At 40.8% G+C, this 23,331-nt stretch overlaps 1 protein-coding gene across 1 annotated transcript in view; it reads left to right on the top strand.

Moving 5' to 3' along the window:
* Positions 1–23,331, top strand: part of ZFYVE9 (zinc finger FYVE-type containing 9) — a 155,696-nt gene that overhangs the window by 52,349 nt on the left and 80,016 nt on the right. The window contains exons 6-7 of the mRNA XM_044674808.1: positions 19,172–19,271; positions 21,899–22,075. Coding sequence (XP_044530743.1) covers positions 19,172–19,271; positions 21,899–22,075 — 277 coding nt within the window. The remainder of the gene's footprint in view (positions 1–19,171; positions 19,272–21,898; positions 22,076–23,331) is intronic.

Genomic DNA, 23,331 nt, shown 5'->3' with positions numbered 1-23,331 from the left:
CTAAAGACACCATGAGATGTCAAGAAATAATAAAACAAAGTCAAAAGACTGAGAAAGAAAGAGGAAAATGTGATATAATTCATAGGAAAAACAACTGACCTAGAAAATAGATTGAGGAAAGGTAGTTTAAGAATCATTGAACTACCCAAAAACCATGAACAAGAAAAGAGTCTAGACATCATATTTCAATAAATTATTAAAGACAACTACCCAGATATCTTAGAACCAGAGGGCAAAGTAGGACTTGAAAGAATCTAGTGGTCACCCTCTAAAAGAAATCCCAGAATGAATACTCCAAAATGAAAACTATTACATCTAAAATCCAGTGCTCTAGGTTCAAGGAGAAAAATATAAATTGCCAGAAAGAAAAAAATTCAAGTATGGTGTAAGTACATCAGGATCATCCAAGATTTAGCAGCTACCATATTGAAGAAATGGTGAGCTTGAAATACAATATTCCAGATTGAAAAGGATCCAAGCTAATAACCAAGAATACCCTACCCAATAAAACTGAATATGCTTCTGGCCTTTCTGCCACAGCCTACACTCCTATTCCTTTTCCCTGCCACCACCACCATTAGATGCTAACCACTAGCCATTGACTGGTAGGTAAGGCCAAGAGGTCCTGGAGACATAGCATACCCCAAATCACTGTACCTGCATCTAGCTGTATCCCTACAGCCATCCTTTAGGAAATCAACTCCTCTGGAGAAAGGCTTAACCATTCCTATTACCTGTGATCCTACTGTCACTCATGGGGAAGGTAAGCTAGTTTAGGTGAATCAGCAAGGCACTCCGAAGAAGATAGAAGGCAGCATGTGCCAGTAGTGTTAAACTACCACTACCTCCCCTTGCACCTTAATTGTGATGGAGAAGCTCTGAACCCCAGGAATGGCAGCATACCCCAGACCATTATTTCTGCAACCAGCAGAGTCCCAGCAGCCATTGTCCTAAGAAAATAGCCATAACTCCTGAAGCCTCAGAAAAGAAAGTTCTACCCATCAAAGATCTTGGCTCAGTCAAGTGGTTCAACATCAGAAACTGAAAGGGTTTTGTCATTGGAAATAATAGCAAAGAAGATGCTTTGTTGCTGTGCCCTCAGGATCTTTCTACCTGACTGGAAACTGAAACCTGAATTTGTTGTCTTTAGAATGTGAGCCCATATGCATTTGACAGGACCTATTTATCTTTTCTTCTTTCCCTTCAAAATGTGAACTCTTGGGGAGCAGGAACAGCCTTATTTTTCTCTTTATATTCCCTGTGCTTAATATAATATACATAATGTACTTAATACATAAGCTTTTCCTTTCATTTTAATCATTTGCTTCATATGCATACCCTCTCACCTAGCACATCCCGTTACTTAGCCTGTACTTCAAAGAAATGGAAGGAGAAGGACTTATCTATATATACACAAAAATATTTATAGAAATTATCTTTGTTGCAAGAAAGAACTGCTAAGGGGGTGTTTGTCCATTAAGGGATTGCATAATAATAATGATAGCAAGCATTAATATAATACTCAAGTTTTGCAAAGTGCTTTGCATAGATTAACTCATTTATTCTTTACAATAACTCTTTGAGGCAGGTGCTAGTATTTTTCCTATTTTACATGTGAGGAAATTAGGCACAGAGAGAGGTTAAATGTCATGTCCAGAGTCACGTAGCTAGTATCTGAAACAGAATATCAGCTCAGCTATTCCAGATTCCAAGTGCTATACTTTTATCAGTCAACATTTTTAAGGCATCAATGCAAGGAGCTTATAATCTACTTGCCAAAGAGACAACCTGCAAACAAATATGTGCAAAGCAAGCTATATACAAAATAAAGAGGAAATAATTAACAGAGCAGGCACTAAAATTAAAAGAAGTTGGGTTAAGACTTTTAGTAAAAAAAATGGGATTTTGGTTATTTACTGTGCCACTTATCTGCCCTGAACAAATTACGATAACTAAATATAACAGAGACTGTTACTGTGCTGTAAGAAATGATGAAATAGTTTCAGAGAAACCTGGGAAGAGTATGCAGAAGCAGGAGGATGGTGTATATACAATAATACCGATATTGTAAGGAAAAACAATCAGAAGACTGATGATTAAGCTTGCTTTTCATCCAATGATAAAAAAGAGGATGAATGCAAAGAACACAATAAAACATACATTTTTGAACATGATCGGCATAGGAATTTATTTTAGTTAACCAGGCATATTTGTTTTGAGAATTTTGCACTTAAAAAAAATTTTAATAGGGAGAGAATGGAAGAGAGGGGAAGTAATAATAGGGTTTCAGCTAAAAAGGTGGAGAGAGAGGAAGTGATTAAAGCATTTTAAAGGATTTACAAGAAAGAAGGCCAGAAGGAAACAGACAAGCAGAAAGCTATATATTGAAATGTTATATGCTTAAAAAGAAAAGCAGGTTATATATAACATAGATGCACAGTTTTCTGTACAGTCCTTTTTCTGATTTACTTGCCATATGGAAAAATCCTCAATTGATGTTAAGGTCAGGATTTAAAGATAAAATAGAAAAACATCTCTCTCGAAGGAAAGATACACATTATAGAGGTGGGCAAATATCCTTCCATTATAATGTCTAAATTATTCCCTCTTGTGAGATAAAGGAGAAAACAGGTAAATAACAGATGTAACTTCTGCTGTGTAGGGAATATTTCTTTTATAAAGTATGGTTACAATCCTGCTTTGAAAGGCATAATGAATTTATACATTGGTTATTCATGGTTCTGTCTTTTTCCTTCCCACTTCCATTTACCTCAGGGATGTCTTAAGAATTGATGAGATAATGTCTGTAAAAATCTTTGAGCTTCTGGGAAGAGAGAGGTTTATAAACACACAGGTATAATTTTCTAAGGCCTAAATTAATTAGACCATAAGTGAAATTGGACAATTCTGAATGCTACTTGATTGTCCAAAATAATGCCGAATTTGGCAAACTGAATGATTTGTTTGTTTCATTTATGGTTGGAAGTCAACTCTATCTTATAGGAGTCTTTATTTAATAAGGGAAATAACTAATGAAAATTTGTGACTAATGGTATAGTATCCCTTAAGAGGCAGAAAATGAGTATTTTAAAATCCACCCAAACATTGAAAATAATGAATTTTTTCTCTCTATTCTTAGTTTTGGAGTCAAGACACTCACTGACCAATGCCTTCCCTTTTAGATTACCTATTTTGTCTCTGCAACATCTCTCTAATGTATCCACTGCTCTTCTCTTACCTAACTGCTATGCTAGTTCAAGTTCTCATCACCTCACACCTGGACTATTGCAGCAATAGCCCCTTGGTGTGTCTGCCTGCCTCAAGTCTCTCCCTATTCCAGTTCATCCTCCATTCGGCCACCAGATGATTTTTCTAAAGTGTAGGTTTGACCATGTCATCTCCCCACTCCCCAATAAATAAATTCCAGTAGCTCCCATTGCTTCCAGGATCAGATACAAAACCCTCTTTTTAGCATTCAAACCTCTTCATAACTGGCCACCCCTGCCTTTCCAGTCCAGGCTTCTAACTCTCCAATTCATACTTTGATCTAGTGACACTGGTGTCCTTCCTGTTTTATGGACAAGACACTCTGTGGCTTGGCTCTGGATATTTTCTCTAGCCATCCCACATACCTGTGGTGCTTGCTCTTCCTTCTCATCTTTACCTTCTGTCTTCCCTGACTTCCTTCAAGTACCAGCCAAAATCCCATCTACAAGAAGCCTTTACCAACCCCTCTTAATTCCAGTGCCTTCCCTCAATTCCTGTTTATTCCTGTATATAGCTTGTAATACGGCATATTTGTTACTTATTGTCTCCCCACTAGGTTGTGAGCTCTTTAAGGGCAGAGATTGGCTTTTGCCTCTTTGTGTATTTCTAGCACTTAGTATAATACTTAGCACTTACTAGGCATTTTATAAATATTTGCTGACTAACTGGCTTTTTAATCTACTCTGTATATATCTTGTATGTTAGTTATTTTCAAAGTTTTATTCTTGATTAGAATGTTAGCTCCCTGAAGGAAGTGACTGCTTTTACCTTTCTTTATATCACTAGTGCCTAGAATAGTGTCAGGCACATAGTAAGTGCATAATATGAAGTCAGTAAATATCTATTAAATGCCTATTATGTGTCAAACACTGTGCTGAGTGCTGTGGATTCAAAGGAAGGGAAAAGAATTTCTACCCTCAAGGAGTTCACTATCACATGGGAAGGACAACATGGAAACCAGTGTGTACAAACAAGCTGCATACAGGATAAGTTGGGGGAAAATCAACAGAGCAAGGGCATTAGCAGTTAAGGGGGTCAGAAAAGACCTCCTAAAGAAGACAACATTTGATCTGGGTCTTGAAAGAAGCCAGGGAAGCCAGGAGGCTGAGAAGAGAAAGGATAGCACTCCTAGGCATGGGAGGTAGCCAGTGGGAATGCCTAGCCAGGAGGTCAGGGTTATTAGATTACAGTTTAAGAGGGGGTGGGGGTGGAAGTAATGAGGATGGGGGCCAAATTATAAAGGCCTTGGAACACCAAACAGAATTTCCTCTTGGATCCTGAAGGTGATAGAGAGCCATTGGAGTTTATTGAGTGGGGGTGATATGGTCAGATCTTTACTTTAAGAAGATCAGTTTGACAGTTGAGTGGAAGATGAACTAGAATGGGGAAATTTGAGTCAGGGAGACCAAGCAGCAATAATTCAAGTGTCAAGTGATGGGGACCTGTATCAGGGTGCTGGGTAGGGTTGAAGGAGAGAAGCAGTCTCTTGAAAAGATGTTAAAATTGGCAGGCCTTGGCGGGAGATTTGATGTGAAAGGCAAGAAAGGGTGAGGAGTCAAAGGTGGAACCTAGGTTGTAAGTCAGGATCACTCTGAAGGATTGTGGTGCTCTCAGCAGTAACAGGGAAGCTAAGAAGAGGGGAAGAAAGCTTTGTGAGGAGAAAGAAGATAATGACTTCAGTTTTCGATATGTTGAATTCAGGATATTTATAGTATATTCAGTTGAAATGTCCAGGAGGCACTTCTAGGTTTTGACTGGCGTTGAGTACATAGATTAGGGATTGTTTACTGACTGGCTTGCTATAATGACAGTGATCTTGGCAAGACTTTGGAGAACAGCAAAGATGTCAAACGATTGGCAAAAGGTGAAAATGTTTTGATATTCCAAAAAAGGGAGAGAATAGCATTTACAAAGTGAAAAGAGGAGTGAACTTGATTTCAAATCCTGGCAGATTTTAGGATCTCTTATTTACAAGCTGATTGGTGAACATCTAGAAGTAAATGCAGTGCTCAAATGTGGGTGTTTTTTTTTTTTTTGGTAAAGTGCTTAATTAGCACAGTACTTCACACATTGTAGAGGCTCTATAAATGTTTATTCCCTTCCTTGGTGCAAAGAACCAGCACGGCTTCTTAAAGCAGACTATTCTCATTTCTTTTTTGTGGTGGTTTATTTGCCTGGGAGAGCAAGGGAATGCTGTAGACACAATTGGCCAACATTTTAGTGACCCATTTGACAAATCCTCATGTTTTTGCTGTGCAAAAAAAGTAGTAGCAAAAAAGACTGACTTTGCTGGACTTGAAACTCATTGACTGGCTGACCCCAAAGAATGTTAATGGTGGGCTATCCCATTGGGAAGAGATATTTTTCAGTCAGTGCCAGGCCCTGTGGTGTTCAACATTGTTTAGCTCGGTGTTTGATGCTTGTCTTTTCGCCCCAGTTAGTTTGAGTGAACTGTGAAGTTGGATCCCCAAAGGATGGCTGCTGCATTCCCTTGGGGTCTTAGGATTAACCCTATCAATTAGGATGTTTCTGGTAGTGAACCAGATTTAATGAGATTTTAGAAAGGGGTACTTACAAGGTTGGTATAGGAAGACCAGTTGGCACGAAACATCTCCACAGAGTTCTGTGGCACTATTCCACAAGCACATACAGAATCTAGGGAAAAGTGGGTACATTCTTAAGTCACACGTGGCAAAGGGGTTGCTTGTGTTGTCATGAAGTTGCCCGTAGGCATGGCATATCTTCTTTAATGGGTTCTTTATAAAATCTTGAAGATACCTTTCCTAAGAATATCTATCGTCCTCAGCTCCTAATGCAGACACTGTATCTATGGTTCTGGCAGATGCTGCTAAGACCAGAATGGTGATGTGAAGTCCAACATCTGCCCATCTTTGAAAGTTTTTGAAGTATTCCTTTGGACAAAAGGGGTTGTATGTGGAGCAGAAAGAGACTGAGGCTTAGGTTAGACTGATTTTTCTTCTCCCAGAGCAATTTATTTTCGAGGACTTGGCTGGAAGGCTTCTAAGCCAAGCTGCCAGATTCTAAAATCCTTAGATTCTGAGTGGCTTAATATTCTGTAGATGACCCACAGAGTATGACCAGATTTCCTGAGCCAATATCAATATACTTCCTGGGCATTGTCATTTCCTTTCATCTAATGACTTTCTGGAAATTCTCAACCAAAGACTTTTTTCACTTTGTCTATAAGCTTTTGATTGATAGATTGTTCTGATTGTTTTATCTTACTAAGATATCTGAGCTTATTCAACTTTTACCTGATTCTGACTTCAATTCATCAACCCTTCCCACCAAAAAAACACACCTCTCTCCTTAATTTCCCAATCATTATTGAGGGCAAGCACCGGCGATACTGGAAATACCCAGACTCAGTATGGATGTGTCCTCAGTCCTCAACACTTCACACTCTCTCACTCTTCATAGTGAATCTAAAGTTGCTAAGTATGTCCATTCTGCCTTTATAACAACTCTTGTATATGCCTCTTCTCTTGTGATGATGCTCACTTTGGCCCAGGCCTTCATTACTTCACACCTAGACTTTTACAGTAGGCTTAAGTCTTTTCCACTCTAATCTGTCCTTTCCTCATCTGCCAAATTGATGATTAAAAAAACCCAAACTCTTACCTTGTGTCTTAAAATCAATACAGAGTATCAGTATCAAGGTAGGAGAGAAGTAAGGGCTAAGCAATAGGATTAAATGACTTGCTCAGGGTCACACAGATAGGAAGTATCTGAGGTCAGATTTGAATCCAGGACCTTCTGTCTCTTAACCTGGCTCTCTATCCATTGGGTCACCCAGTTGTTCCTCAGATTGATCTTCTTAATGGGCAAGTCTAACCCAGTCACCTCCCTATTCAGTAAACTTCGGTGGCTGCTCCTATTATCTCCAGGTTCAAATATGAAATACTCCATTTGGAAATCAAAACCCCTAACCTGGTCCCCTCTTGAAAGGCCTTCCTAGTCTTCTTACACTTTACTCCTTTCTCTATACTCTTTGGTCACTTGGACTCCTTGCTGTTCCTCATACAAGACACTCCAACTCCTGACTCATTTTCACTGATTGTCCTTCACCTCTGGAATGCTGACCCTCCCCATCTTTACCTCCCAACTTCTCTGGTTTCCTTCAAATTTCAGTTAAAGTTGCATCTTTATAGGATTCCTTTCCTGATACTCCCATGCTAGGGCCTTCCCTTCTCTCTGAGTTAATCTTTACATCTACCTGAAGCAAGTGAAATTCAACAAAGGTAGGTACATTTTCTCCTAGCAAGATAACATTTTATTAACCAGTCTCTACCTGCTTATAGACTTGCCTCAGTTTAGCCAAAGACTGCTCCAGAAAGATAATTTCCCTTTTATAAGGTTAGTACAAATAACAGAACAAGGTAGGTGGGGAATTAATACAATTGGTTATAGGTTTGGTGACATCATGGGGTTGAAGACAACATGATTGGTTATGTAGCTGAGGTGCGGGGGGAAACAATGTGATTGGTTGGAAGTTGGGAATGAAGGGCTAGCAACAACCCTTTCTTTCCCTCTGGTGACAAAGAAAAATTCATTATTTTAGTCTGCTTATAAGGTCAGAGATAGTAGACCAGATTTCTTTGGGTAGCAAACCAGATGCTTTCGAGGAAGAGCTCTGGGTGGTGTAAATATACTAGAACAGATTCCCACTGGCATCCCCCAGGAAGAGCAGCTTTCTTTGAGGTAAGGATCAAACAGTGATTAATAAAAGAACTAGATTCTAAAGTTAACTCATTACAGGCCAGCTGAATTCTGAAACTCAGAGACAGAGAACCATATCTTAGGCAGTTACAGGATAAAATCAATTAATTGTAGATAGGATCAATAATAAAGATGTAGAATCACTTTTATCTTCTCATTCCCTCTCTCTATCTTGTTTGTGTGTTGTTTCCCATATTAGATGCCCTTCTCAAGGGCAGGAGCTATTTTGCTTTCTTTGTATTCTCAAGGCTTAGTGTGGTGCCTGGCACATAGTAGGAACTTAGTAAATACTTGGTGACTTCACTTAGCATTTAAATAGGCTTTTTATCTTGTTAGAAAAATATCTTGAACTGGCCACAGTCCACTTAAGGGTCATTAAGCTTTGCAGGAAATAGAATGGTAGATGTCAGGGTAGAAAGACCTGAATTCAGATTCTCTTCAGGCAACTTGATAGCTCTGTGGATCTGGGCTGAGTTCCTTAGCCTCTTTCATTCTCAGTTTTCTTTTCCTTAAACTGGAGATAACAGTAGCACTTAATGTTTCAGGATCCAACATAAAGTGCTTTGTAGATGTTCAAGTGAGGCTTGTCACATCCTTTATGTGTGATTGAAGTGGAGGGCTAGGCTGTCTTTACTTTAATCTCTTTGGAAATGAGTCTGTGTTTGTGATACAGAGTGACATCTTAGATTGAGGACTGTACTTGGAAGCCAATGATAACAGTGATTAGCTATTATTTATATAGTGCCTACTCTGTGCCAGCACTGTGTAAAGTGCTTTGCAAATATTATCTCACTTGCTCCTCATAAAAAGCTCCCCTGGGCAGGGGAGGGTTCTGTTCTCTGTTCTGTTCCTGCTCTCTATGAGATCCTGGGCAGACCATGTCATCCCTTTAGATCTCAGTTTTCTTCTTGGTAAAATGAAAGGGTTGGATTGGATGATCTTCGTCATCTCTTCTAACTTGTAGGGTCTGTCTTAATAACATTATAACCTTGGACAACTCTTAAAAGTCTAAACTTGGACCAAGAATAGAAGTTGTCTAGAGGTAGATTTCAGCTTAATGTTAGGATAAGCTTCTTAGCAAATAAAGCTTCCCCATGTGGAATGATCCGCTTCTGATGGTACAGAATTCACTGTCACTGGAATTCCTTAAGCTAGAGACAGTAGCCCTGGGAGTCTGCCAAATCCCTGAGGATTGGTTTCCTCATGTATAAAAACAGGAGTGGTGCTCCTTGCCCACCAATCTCATGGTTTTCTGGGAGGCAGGTGCTGTCCCAGAAGCCCTTCTCCTGTGAGCTGTTCTTCCAGCCATTCTTCCTCCACTTGTACTTTAGACTTGAAGGGGGTGAGGATTTCGTCTGTTTGTCAGTTGCTGCTCATCTTTGTCTTGGCAGATGATCTTCAAGAATTGTTGTAGCCAAAAATCTTCTTTCCCTGGGGCCATATTGGTGAAGAGCCCTTCAGGGTATGGGCTGTAAATAGTTGGTGTGTTAGTGGGCCTGTCCTGGGAGCCAGGCCAGCTGAGGGGGCAAAGCCTCTGGGGGAAAAGAGCTTGGGGCAGCCCTTCTATGGAACTTCAAATAAGGGAAGTTTGCACAGCCTTTTGCAAAACTTAAAATGCTGTTAAAATCCATTGCTGTTGTCATCATCATTATTATCACACTTGGTAACAATATAACTGGGCCGTGTGGGTGGCATTGACAGGGCTGGAGGAATTCTAGTATAGACAGGAATGTTGGAGATGGCATGAGGGGAAGCATAGCTTTTACACAGACTTTTTTTAGCCCACAGGAATCTTGATTAAGTAGTAGGAAGAGACAGGGCTGGCTAAGGGCCATCTAATTACAGCACTTCAAGAGCCTATCTCCTGCATCCCCTTTTTGCCCAATGGAGGGTTGGGTTTGCAGTCAGGAAGTCCTGAGTTCAAATCCTATAACAAATACTAACTAGATTTTTGATCTCTGGGCAAGATGTTAAACTCTGATGTGCCTCAGCATTTCCTTAGGACTTAGCTGATAAGGTAGAGAGTAAATTCCACTCTCAATAGGTCAATATTCATGTAAATAAAATAATATAAAACAGTAAGATGAATTTTATTGAGCCATAAGAAGTCATAGATGAAAGGGTTAGATAAAAATGGAATTACAGTTAGAAACAGAATTATAATGATGTCTAGAGTGGGAAGTTACTTGACCTGGATCATGTGGCCTAACCAGGACTCCTGCTTTGCATTCCTGCTACTTTATTTCAATTTTTCCTTAGAAGGAGTTATATTTGGATAGTAAATGTCTCGGGGACAGGGATGTGTCTCTCCTGCCTGTCAGGCACTTATTTAGTGTTTGGATCCCTTTTCATAGGGGGTTATTTTTCAAGGGAATTGGCATATTTGACTATCTAAACAGAACAGGAACCAAAAAGATAATCATAGGATGTTATGTATTAGGGACCAGAAATTTCTGTTTTAGTTTTTGGCTTAGTTTTTTGGTCATGTAACGGAAACCAGCCTTTGATAGGCACTTATAGGCTAAGCACTATACTTTGCTTTGGAGATATACATAGTTAAAAGAATAAAAATAAAGACAGTGCCAATGCTCAAGAAGCTTACATTTTAATGGGGGAAGGACAACATATAAATAGGGGTGTGGGCAAGGGAAGATGAAGGTGCCAAGCATGGAGTTCTGATTTTTTTTTAAACCCTTAATTTCTGTGTATTGGCTCATAGATGGAAGAGTGGTAAGGGTAGGCAATGGGGGTCAAGTGACTTGCCCAGGGTCACACAGCTGGGACGTGTCTGAGGCCAGATTTGAACCTAGGACTCTGGTCTCTAGGCCTGACCCTCAATCCACTGAGCTATCCAGCTGCCCCCTGGAGTTCTGATTTTGAAGGCCAACAATTTAGATCAGGGCCTAGAGGAGAATCAAGCAATGGGATTGGGAGACAAGGGACAAGAGCCTTGTAGGGGGGAATTTAAAGGTAAGCAGGCTGTAAGGGGTGGTAGGATGCTCCACAAGGAGGCCCCAGGTAACAGAGAAGTTCAAGGAGAGTTATGTTTGTTTTTAAAGTTCAGAAGGTCAGAACTGGGCTGGGAGGGGAAGCTAGTTTTCCTTTCTGGATCCCAGTTTTCCATGAACAAGTTACTTTTCTTTTTGTGGCATCTCAGTTTCCTCATTAGGAAAAGGATGAACCCTTAAAAAAAAAAAGAAAGGAGTTAGACGGAGGTCAATAGCACTTAAGCAGATGGACTAATGGGATAGGAAATGTGTACCATTATTTGGAAATGCAACTTGCTGAATGTGGTTTTTGCTTATATTATCCTCTCTATGGATACTTTTTATTAGGGTATCGCTTAAATAGACTCTCAGTGATTTTGTTTTACAACCATTATTTCCTTTACAATTTTTTTCCATCCTAGATTCCTCAAGGTCCATTTTCATTATGATGTTCATCTCCATATTTAAAAACAGACACAATATAAAGTAGTTGTAACATGCTTATTAGTTTATTATTTTTTAAACCCATACTTTCTAAGTAGGAACTTTGACAGAAGAGGGTCAAGGGCTAGGCAAACAGGGTTATGTGACTTGCCCAGACAGGTAGGAAGTATCTGAGGCCAGATTTGAACCTCCCGACTGCAGACCTGGCATTCTATCCACGGAGCCACCTAGCTGCCCCTGCATGTTTTATGTTTTTTTTTTTATTTTTTAAGCCCTAATATCTTTTTGTATATATATCCTTCTATATTAATTTTTTATTTGTTACAGGGCTAGGCAGTGGGGGTTAAGTGACTTGCCCAGGGTCACACAGCTAGGAAGTGTCTGAGGCCAGATTTGAACCTAGAACCTCCCGTCTCTAGGCCTGGTTCTCAATCCACTGAGCCATCCAGCTGCCCCCGCATGTTTTATGTTTTAAAGAAAATGTGGATTATTAAAGAATTATTCAGATTAATTTTCAGGATTATTCCAGTAGGGCCTATTTTCTATCCATTCAGAGGATATAAGTATTCAATACATAGTGAATACTCATACATTTAAATATTATAAACCCGAGTTATATTTATATGCATCTAAATTGGCAGGTTGCTCTTTTTAGAAAACCAGCTCTGTAGTCAATTTCAGACCCATTTCATGTTTGATTAGTACTTCATGGTTGTGGGTAGAGCTAGGAGCAGTGAGTGGAAATTGCGAGGGTAGTTTTCAGCTGAGTGTGAGGAAAACCTTCCTAACAAGGGAGAGCTTCTTTAGAATTAATGGTCTGGCTGAAGAATTAGGGGGTTATCTCTCACCAGAGGTCTTGGTACAAAGCTGGATTAGCACTTGGGAGATATGTCATAGGGAGGTTTCTTATTCAGGTATGTGTGGTCTTGATGGTCTCTGCTGTTTTGTGATTCTTTGGAGTCTCCAGGCCTTTAGAAGTCAGAAAACCTCATGTCCTATGTCATGATGGAAGAAGTACACAATGTCCACAAGAAGGCACTGCTATCGGCTTTCAGGGAACCATCTTCTAAGAAAGACAAGCAGGGAACCATTCTGAGGGTGATCGGGATCATGAAAGCACTAGAGACTGTGTTTGCTATGTGAAGATCATTTAGAGGTGATATGATAGCAGCAGGCCTCAGGTATTTGCTAGGTTATTATTTGGATATGAAGGAGTAGACTCATTCTGCTGGACTTCACGGGACAGAGTTTAAGGAATAGGTGGATAGATGTTCCAGAGAATCAGACTTAAGCTTTAATAACTATCTGAACTGTTTCAAAGTGGAATGAGTTGCTTGCCTCCAAGAGGTCTTCCAGAAAAGATCAGATAACTACTTGTTAGGAATGGAATGGAGGGCATTTCTTCTTCTTTTTTTTTTTTACCCTTAACTTCTGTGTATTGGTTCCTAGGTGGAAGAGTGGTAAGGGTGGGCAATGGAAGTCAAGTGACTTGCCCAGGGTCATACAGCTGGGAAGTGTCTGAGGCTGGATTTGAACCTAGGACCTCCCTGACTCTCAATCCACTGAGCTACCCAGCTGCCCAGAGGGCATTTCTTCTGATGACCACGGAGATCAAATTCTGGAATTATGTGAGGTTGATTTTCTCAAGACACGCACATGTTTTCTTGTGTTTGGTAACTTCATCTCTCCCTGGGGTTGGCCCAAGGAAAAGCCACTTAGTAGACTTAGGTTTTTCCAAATATGGAGCACAATGGAACTGCCCCCCATGTCTGAAATGTTCTCTCTTCCCATCTCCACCTCCCAGCTTCCCTGATTTCTTCTCAGTCTCAGCTAAAGTCCCACCTTCTGTAAGAAGCCCTTCCCTGACCTCCTAAATCCTAGGGCTTTTCCTCTGAAACTATGCCCATCCATATTGTCTGTATCCTATTTACCTGGAGCTCCTTGCATATTTTTTGCCCTAGTAGATGTGAGCACCTTTAGGACAGGGCTTGTTTTTCCTGCCTTTGTATCTCCTGTGTTTAACATAGTGCTTGGTGAATAGTAGGTACTGAGTTAAGGTTTATTAACTGAGAACCCTTCTTTTATTCAAAAGTTTAGGAACTGATGAGGTAATACATGGGCCAGTTCATTTTTTAAAAAGACATTTTATTTACCCAGTTTCACATAACAATTTTCAACATACATTTTCCAAAATTATAAGATCTAAATTGTCTCCCTCTCTTCTTTCCCTCCTCCATCTTGAGATGGTAAGCAATTTGATCTGGGTTATACATACAGTATCACGCAAAGCATACTTTCATATTGGTCATTGTTGTAAGAGAGAATATTCATATAAATACAAAACCCTCAAATAAAAATATAATTAAACTAATAAACTAATGCAAAAGATAGTATGCTTTGATCCACATCCATGCAAATCCACCAGTTCTTTCTCTGGCATGGGTAGCATTCTTTGTCATAAGTCCTTCAGAATTGTCCTGGATCATTGTATTGCTGAGAAGAGCTAAATCTTTCACAGTTGATCATTGTACTGTATTGCTGTTAGTGTGTACAATGTTCTCCTGTTCTACTTATTTCACTCTGCATCAGTTCATGTAGATCTTCCCAGATCTTTCTGAAATCAAGCTGTTCATCATTCCTTACAGCACAAATGGTATTTCATCACCATCATGTACCACAATTTGTTCAGTCATTCCCCAATTGATGGACATCCCTCAATTCCTAATTCTTTGCCACCACAAAAAGAGCTGCTATAAATATTTTTAATGATCTCTTTGGGATACAGACATAATAGTGATATTACTGGATCAAAGGGTATGAACAGTTTTATAGCTTTGTGGGCATAGTTCCAAATTGTCCTCCAGAATAGGTGAATTAGTTCAGAATTCTACCAACAATGTATTAGTGTCCCAATTTTGCCACATCCCCTTCAACATTTATCATTTTCCTTTACTGTTATATTGGCCAATCTGATAGGTATGAGTTGTTGTTATTTGCATTTCTCTAATCAAGAATGATTTAGAACATTTTTTCATATGATTAATGATAACTTTTATTTCTTCATCCGAAAACCGTTTGTTCATAACCTTTGACTGTTTATCAATTGGGGAATGACTTGTATTCTTATAAATTTGACTTAGTTCTCCATGAATTTGAGAAATTAGACCTTTATCAAAGCAATTTGCCATAATCCCCCCCCCCCAGTTTGCTGTTTCTCTTCTAATCTTGGTTACATTGGTTTTATTTGTTCAAACCCTTTTAAATTCAATGTAATCAACATGATTTATTTTACATCTTGTAATACTTTCTCTCTGTCTCTTATTTGGTCATAAATTCTTCCTTTCTCCATAGATTTGCCAGGTAAACAGTTCTATGTTCCCCTAATTTGCTTATGGTGTCACCCTTTATGTCTAAATCATATACCCATTTTGACCTTATCTTGGTATAGGGTATGAGATTTTGGTCTATACCTACTTCCTGCCAAACTTTTCCCAGCAGTTTTTGTCAAATAGTGAATTCTTATCCCCAAATCTGGTGTCTTTGGGTTTATCACACACTAGATTGCTCTGGTCATTTACCCCTAATCTATTCCATTGATCCATGGTTCTGTTTCTTAGCCAGTACCAAACTGTTTTGATGATCACAGCTTTATAATACAGTTTTGAGATCTGATACTGCTAGGCTACCATCCTTCACATTTTTTCATTAATCTCCTTGATATTCATGGGCCATATTAATAATGATTGGATTTTATAGGCCTTTGAAATACTCATAGCAGTTTCTTTTTGTAAACTGCTATTGCTATTATATTTTCCTTTAATAAGTGAATTAAGGCTAAGGAGCTTGATAGGATGCATGGATGGAATCTGGTGGTGGAGCCACACTTACTGAGTACAATTTCAACTGTCATAATGTACATTATCAAATTCTCTCATATAATTACAGATGGTCTTAAAATAGCACTGCTTTTTTTTTCTTATGAGAAAAGTTGATTACAGGAAGCCCATCAAGATTATCACATTTGTAATTATGTACATAAAAAGCCAATTAAAGCTGAAAGCTTTTCTTATTCGAACTTATTATTCTTTACTGTCTTGTGGGGAGCAATCATATATCTTTCAAAGTCCTGTCTTTCAATTTCCTGTGACTTGAATAGCTTTTTGTATGCTACAAGAATTCTAAATTTCCCATCCCATACATACAGGGTCTTGGTTTTTTTTCTTTTTTGGGAAAAAAAATAATATTTGTAATTTTTCTCCACATACATTTAGTGTTTTATAATATCAGAACTCTCAGCTATGATAAATATGTCTAGATATGAGTAGTAGAGGGGTAATACTTTTCATAGAATCAATCATTAATCATATTTCTTTGATGCTTTAAGGTTTTCAAAGTCCTGTGCTGACAGCACATGAGGCAGGCTTTGTGGATAGAGCATTAATTAGACTTGGAATCAGAGAGCTCGAGTTTGAATTCTAGTCTTATTTCTTAATACCTAACCTGGGACAACAAAGGCCATGTGACCTTTCACCTTGGCCTCTGCTTCTCTCTCTGTCAAATGAACCTCTAAATGCTGTGAAATCCTGGTCAGTTTCTCATCTTGCTGATTATTAGATAATAAAAGTCGTATCCCAGTTTTTATAAGAAAACTGAGTCCCAGATTAATGACAGGACTTACCCATGGTCAGGTCAATGAAATTCAACAAACATTCTTTCAATGCTTATTCTGCACAAGGCAGTGTGTAGTAGGCGCTGGGCATGCAGAAACAAGGATCTGATCATTAGTATCAGAGCCAAGATTTGAACCCAGAAGAGACCCTCTGAGGTCAGCAGCTTCAACCTTGTTATTTCATAGTTGAGGTCATTGGAACCCAGAGAGGTTGTGGCTCCTTCAGTTGGCTGAAGCAACCTAATCAGGATATGTGTATTATAATAATAGTAACATCACTACTAGCTCTTGCATATTGCTTTAAGGTTTGCAAAGTGCTTTATAAATATTATCATGTTATTATAAATATTAGCTCTGGGAGGTAGATGATATTATTCTCCTCATTTTACAGATGAGGAAATGGAGACAGGCAGGGTTTAAGTAACTGCTCCAGGGTCACACAGCTAGTACATAGGAGGTGAGATTTGAATTCAAGGCTTCTGAACTTCAAGTCCGGGACTCTCTCTGCAAGGCCACTCAGGCAGGAGTATGAATTGCAGAGAAATGGAGAAACCTGGGGCTGGAGGATGTTCCAGAGAGAGCCTTTCCCCCCAAGTCCCAGTAATACCTGCCCTCCATGAGACTTAATGTCAGGCAGAATTCACCCCTGGCAGCCTCCCTTGCATTCATTTTCCTACATGGTGCATTTCCCTCTGCAGGTGTCCCTATTAGAAGCAAATTCTTCCACCTTCTGAGAGTTGGTGGCTTTGCCTGTGGTTTGTCTCTGTCTGGTCACAGGAAAAAGTCCTGCAGAAACAAGGTCACAATCTGCCTTTGGAGCCTGTGATTGCCGCTGTCAGAGTAAACGGGAGCGGGGTGGGCAGCAGGCCTGGCCCAGTGCTCCGCACACAGATCAAGGAGACCCAGGGCACCCTTAAAATATATCCCCATAAAATATGGCAGGCGAACGGAGGAGCTTAGGATGGGGAAAGGTCAGGTGTGCCAAGGCCTGGTGGGAGGGGGTTTGAGAACCGGCCAAGGCTGGGGGGCTTGTGTAGGAGGACCAGGCATTGGGAGAGGGGGAGGAGCCTGGCCTGGAAACTGTTCCTCCTTTATGGGAATTGGGGGAAGGGGAGCAGCTGCCTGCCCAGTCATCAGCTAATTATTATTCAAATCCCCCAACTCTAGAAGGGGCAGATTCTTGCCATTCTTCCTGACCTTATTTGGACAAGATGTCTTGGGGGTCTGAGCTTCCCCAGGGCTTCTTAGAGTGGGACATGGAGGCCCTCGAAGTCCATCCACTGGGGAACCAAAGCCAATCAATTCAACACAGAGACCTCAAGCACCTACTATGCACAGAGCCTTGTTCTAACCGTGGAGACTAAAAGATGAAAACCCACAAATCCCCGGCCCTCACTGAACTCGGGAGGGGAGGCATGTGCGCAAATAACGGTAACCTAAGTCCAAATGTAATTGAGTGCATAGGAAAAGTGAGCCAGAATGAATAGCAGGAAAGAATGGAGGCATGAGGGAGCTCTAACAAGAGTTAGAGGAATCCAGGGAGACTTCTTGAAGGATGTGACACTCCGGCTGGGCTTTCCACTGGCAGAACTATGGAAGGAGTGTTCTAGGCTTGGGAGACAGAATGTGTAAATTCACAGCTCTGTGAGAGGCCAGCTTGGGATTGGGTCTAGCTTGTGGTCCATTGGGGCTAGAGCAGAGAGTATATGAGTGAGAGAGAGAAGTTGTGGGGAATAAAGCTGAAAAGTAGTTTGGAATGAGACTGTGGAGAGCCTTAAAAGCCAGATTAAGGACTTTGTCTTTTATTTGGTAGGTACTAGGGAACTGCTAAAGGCTATTTTAGTAGTCTGGGTGAGAGTCCTGAGGGGGTTCTGCCAGGTCATTTTGGGTAGGGACAGCATCATCTGTCCAGTCACTTTTGGATCACGACCTAGACGACCGCATTACCCTTTAGGAAAAGGAATAGACACTCCCTAAAGACGGGCTGCCTCGTCTAGGTCTAATGGATTAATTGTGGAGATCCCTGAGCTGGACCCACAAGAAGACTCACAGTGTAGATCCAGCATGGCCCTGCTTTTATGAAACTGAGCATCTAGTCAAGATAAAGACCCTCTCCCAGATAACCAGAGGACCTGAGTTGGGGGTCTAACTGAGCTCACTTTACCCCCAAACCTGCCTGCTCATGTATGGTCAAGTTAACTAGGTTATTGTCTCTTGTCTGAACAAATGGCTACCTCATGTTCTCTCTGTGCTGTGGATGTACTGTGTGCCCGTTCATTCCCTCAAATACTATTTCTGAGTGCCCACTATATGCAAATCATTGTGGGCACTACAGGGATAATTAGTCCATCCTCCAGGCTGCTCCTTCTTCCATCTCTGCCAGCCGAATGCGTTCTATTCCTCACATTAACCTAGAACTCCTTGTCTTAACTTTATTGGGAGTGGGGAGAGGGACTCACACATCCATACCAGTGCCAGATTATGAGCTTCTTGAAAGCAGAGACTGCCTTATATACTGGAGGTGCTTAATTGAAGTATATGGAATTAATTTACATGATCCTTGCTATCAGTAGCGTGCTTCTCTCCCTTCCCCTCCCCATTCCTTCCTCTGTCTGTGTTTCTCTTGTCTGTGTCTCTTTATGTTTTATTCACTCTTTGTGTCTTCAGTCTCTACGTCTCTGTCTTTCTCTGTGTCTTTCTTCCTCCATCCATCTGGCTTTCAGTCTCTGTCTCTCTCATGTACATGTATGTGTGCATACACACCTACTAATGAATGCTGAAGAAAGTATGAGAAGCAGAGCACTCTTCAAGATCACTGGCAAGTTGTTCCCAGCAAACCTTTTTGTTTTTTTTTTTTGGTTTTGACATCCTGGGTCATCTAGTCTTGGGATTTCAGAGAGAGCTGAGTAGATTGGTTGACTGATTGCTTTATTGTTGGGATTGGCCTCTGGGCTTCTCTTTTTGATGGCTTTCTAGTGCTCCGATTAGAACCTGTGCCCAGCTCCTCGCTGTTCTTCCTGCTTTGGGTGATCTGAGTAATTTGGACTGTTTTCTCTTTACACAGGTTTTCTGTGCTGCATGTTGTAGCCTGAAGTGCAAGTTGCTGTATATGGAGAGAAAGGAAGCCCGAGTGTGTGTGATCTGCCATTCCGTGCTCATGAATGGTGAGTGTTAATTAGGAGAGGGCTGAGTCTTACAGGGACCTTGAGAGAACTCGAGAGGCCTCTTACAAACATTATTGCTTCTTCCTGCCCTTTTTGAAGGATTTTTTAAATAAGTGGTTCGCCTTCTTAAAATGTGTTGAATTTAGTTGGAAAGATTAAGTTAAATGCCTCTATTTGAAATATGTGTTGAAAACTCAGAATCCCTCTCCCTAATATAAAGGTTAAAGGCTAAAACCAGGTAAGTGTTACCAGGAAAGAAGAGACTGGTTGCACTCACAAATCTAGTACTCTGAGTATTTGAAAATATGGGGGCAGAGGGATGGGAGATATGTGATTCCATGGGGAGGATATTGCATACGACTGGGTGCTTTTGAGGGCTGCCGTCTGATTCCCTTTGGGAGGAAAAGCAAGCATTATCAATATTGAGAACCTTTCTTCTCGTTTTTTTTTATTAAAAGAAGTAAATGTTCTGACTTTCAGGAACAAATGGAATGTTGGTTTTTGAAGGAGCAGCCCTCTTAGCATTTAGATTTGTTATAGGCAAAGTGATTATGCAACTTCATTTTCCATCACATAATTGTATACATATTGGGTTAAATATAGTCAATGCAGTCTTCATCCTCTGGGGTTGGAAAAGAGACCTAAACATATTTCAGTTAAAAACCTTAAGTGTTCTTGTAAAGGGGTATAATAAAATTGATCAGACTCTAATGTTTTTCCTCTGAAAGCCTCCTTGTACTGTTGCCAAAATGAATCCTAACAGGCTTGTGTTACGGTGAGCATGGGGGGGCAGGGTCCCTGCCCATGCCACAGTCTAGCATCCTCCAGAAGCTGCCGTTTCTCTGCTCTGGGCCCCTTCCTGCTCTGTCTCTGTCTGCATCGCCCATCGTGATGTTTTCCTGGTGCTGGCCTGTTAACCAATTGCATGCTAGTTAGTCCGAGCAGTTCTCATCTCCTATGATCCACTCAGTTTCCTTCCACTTCTCAATTCTTACAACTTTGAGCAGACATTCATCATGTGCTCCCCTTTCAGGGGCCATTGATTTTTATTTCACTGCTTCCATTTTCCTTCCCTGGCACTGGGCCATAGACACGAGTGCCCAGCTTAATTACAGTGCCTGGCACCTCCTTGGCCATAGAAGGGCTTCCACCTCAGTAGCTGTTTTTGACTTGGCACAGCCCAAGATGAAGGAAATGACAGAGGGTTCATAGGCAAGTCTTACTTTGTGTTAAGCCAAGGAGGCCCCTCCAAAGGGCATCCTTAGGGTTATCCCCTTGTCCTGGTTTTTTAAGCATCTCTCCTCTCGCATGGCTTGGCCAAGTCTTTTTCTTAATATTTAATTTGGTGCTTTTCAGTGTGCCCTTTCTATGCCATCTCTCACCCTCCCTCCCTCCCCCTTCTCCTTTTCTCTTATTCCCATGAACTTCACACAGGGCTTTGAGATCCTATCCTGGTACTGGCCTGCTCCTGAAAACTGATGTGTTCAGGATCTAGAGTCTTGGGGCTCCTAACCCTGACACTGGTTGGGTTGATTCTGAGTGTGAGGACACTTGCTAACACTTTTCATTCCACCCGTTTCTGCTCATGTGGTAATCATGCTGCTATACCTGAGTTTTAATAGTTAACCCTAGTGGTGAAGTACTGGAAGGGACTTGACATCATTGAATTCAGTTCCTTCCTCTGGGAGCTGAAGGAACATAGGGGGAGGCCATTTTCCCAAAGTCACCCAACTAAGAACTCCCATTTCTTTAGCTCCTTTCTCAGATTAAAGTGAATGTGCCTTTGTTACAGATGGAGTACTCAGAATGATGGTGATGACTAGAAGTTAGGGAGCATCTTTACATTTACTAAGCACTTTGCACGTGATCTCATTTGGAGCACATTTCTTTCCCTTATGGTCCCTTACGGTGTTCACTTTGAGTACCTTTACTCGTATTCTCTATGGCACATTCCATGTTCATTCATTGGCACTCATCTATTGATGAGTCATGCGCTTGGAGACACAACCAAAGTATAGCAGTGGTTATTAACGATCACTCCCCATATTACTATGCTAGGTGGAGATGTTCGTAGATAGAGGTAAACTATAGCATCCCTGTGGTCTGTCTGCTAAATCTCAAGCTTTGGAGCTTTTCAGATGAAGTCTTTAGTCCCCTTCCCCTCCCAAGAATTTAGAAGCTTATTAGGCTGAAGCTGAAAGTCCTGCACTAAAGATAATAACAGTGCTTAAGCCCCCAGATTTGAAAATTTAGTAGAACTTTATATAAACCCTTGGAATGTAAAGGAAAGAACAGAACACTTGCAAAACTGTAAGCTAGTTATTTGATGTTTAATTTCCTTTAGAAGGAAATTATAGTCCTCTTTGAAAGAAACAAAGGGCTTAGGCATGAACTTAAGAACAGAATATGAACCCATATGGGAAAAGATCCATGTAATTTTTATTTGCTTCGACTAAATTAACAGTTTCCCTAGCTGAATTTTTCCTTGGTGAAGCAGAATTTCCTCTTTCCATTATACCTCTATCACAAGGAGGAGAGAGGCCTTGCTGTGAGGGTTAAGCAGGAGCAGATCTTGGTATCCATATTTTACAATCCATTCACATTGATTGTGTCTGTATTTGCTTTAGCTCAAGCCTGGGAGAACATGATGAGTGCCTCAAGCCAGAGCCCTAACCCTAACAATCCTGCAGAGTACTGTTCTACTATCCCTCCCTTGCAGCAAGCTCAGGCCTCAGGAGCACTGAGCTCTCCACCTCCCACTGTGATGGTGCCTGTGGGAGTTTTAAAGCACCCCGGAGCAGAAGGTAGGGGACTGCACACTCTTCTCTCTCTTTCTCACTTGTTTTTTTTCCCCCTTCTTCACACCCCTCTAAAAAGGGGCTGGCACAGTTTTTTTTAATGCCACAGATAGGTTCCTTTGGGTGGGAGCTGAAGTGGAAGAAGGAGGCGTGAATCATTGAGACTCTCTGGGCCCGTGGAACATGGTGGTGTGTTACCTGCACCTTTGGTGATACCCTTACCAAGCTAGTCTAGGAGAGCAGAGTAATTCCCAATCTGATTCTTGAAGGAGTCGTGGGTGTAGAATATTTCTGTTCGGGCTACCTCTCCTAGTCCCCTCTTTGTGCCCTTCATAGGTTCCTAGGAAGTGATGAAAAGAACATATGGGACACAGACATCACACCCCTCCTCCTGACCAGTCCTGTGATGTCTCTTCCTTCAGATTTCTAACAACATGTAGAAAGGATCAACCTACCTCAAACATGGCCCAACTTTTAAATTGGATGTGGCACATGATAGGTACAGAACATAGAGACTTGCAACTCAGTTGGTGACATGTACACATCAGTGTATGTCTGTAAAGTACCTTAAGATTGCCAGCTAAAAGATAATTTACAAGTTCCAAGATTTATTAATAATAGTAACAATATAAATAAGAAATACATATTTCTCTTTGATGATCTTATTGTCAGGGAGAATTTTTTCTGGATATTCGTTATAATTTTTTCTTCCTTTTCTTTGAGTAATGCCCCCTTCTAACTCTTCCAGCCTCATTTTGATGAGCAGAGACCTCTATTTCACTGACTGTGATCATACTCTTCCCATCTCCCTTTACTATCAGACCATCACTTGGCCATAATGCCTGTATTTTTGAGTTCGAGATTTCTTTCTTGAAACCACTGATGCCTTTATTTCATTTGCCACTTTGGGGGTGAGGAGATAGGGGTTCCTCTTCCCTATGTTCACTCTTGTTTGACTGTTAATTGGTTTGAAGGTATCCAGAGTTGGAGTAAAGATATACTCCCAGAAGAGTCAGGAAAAGGGACCGCCTTCTCCCTATTCCATGTTATATAGCACCTTTGTCTTCTTCATTTCCAGTTTGCCCCGAAGGAATCTAGTTGACTCTCTTGCCATTTCTTGTCCCATGGTTTTCACTCTTCCATCCTAATCAGTAGGGACTCTCCAGCATTTTTCCATGCATCTTTTTGGTTCTTTTTAACCACAAACCAGGGAGACAACCTCTTATTTACTGGAGCTTTTGGAGGTCTGTGGCCATGTTCCC

Source organism: Gracilinanus agilis, chromosome 4, assembly GCF_016433145.1.
Source record: "Gracilinanus agilis isolate LMUSP501 chromosome 4, AgileGrace, whole genome shotgun sequence".
Lineage (NCBI taxonomy): Eukaryota > Metazoa > Chordata > Mammalia > Didelphimorphia > Didelphidae > Gracilinanus > Gracilinanus agilis.
Note: the sequence above shows the minus strand (reverse complement) of the source record. Positions and strands in the feature narration are given on the sequence as shown.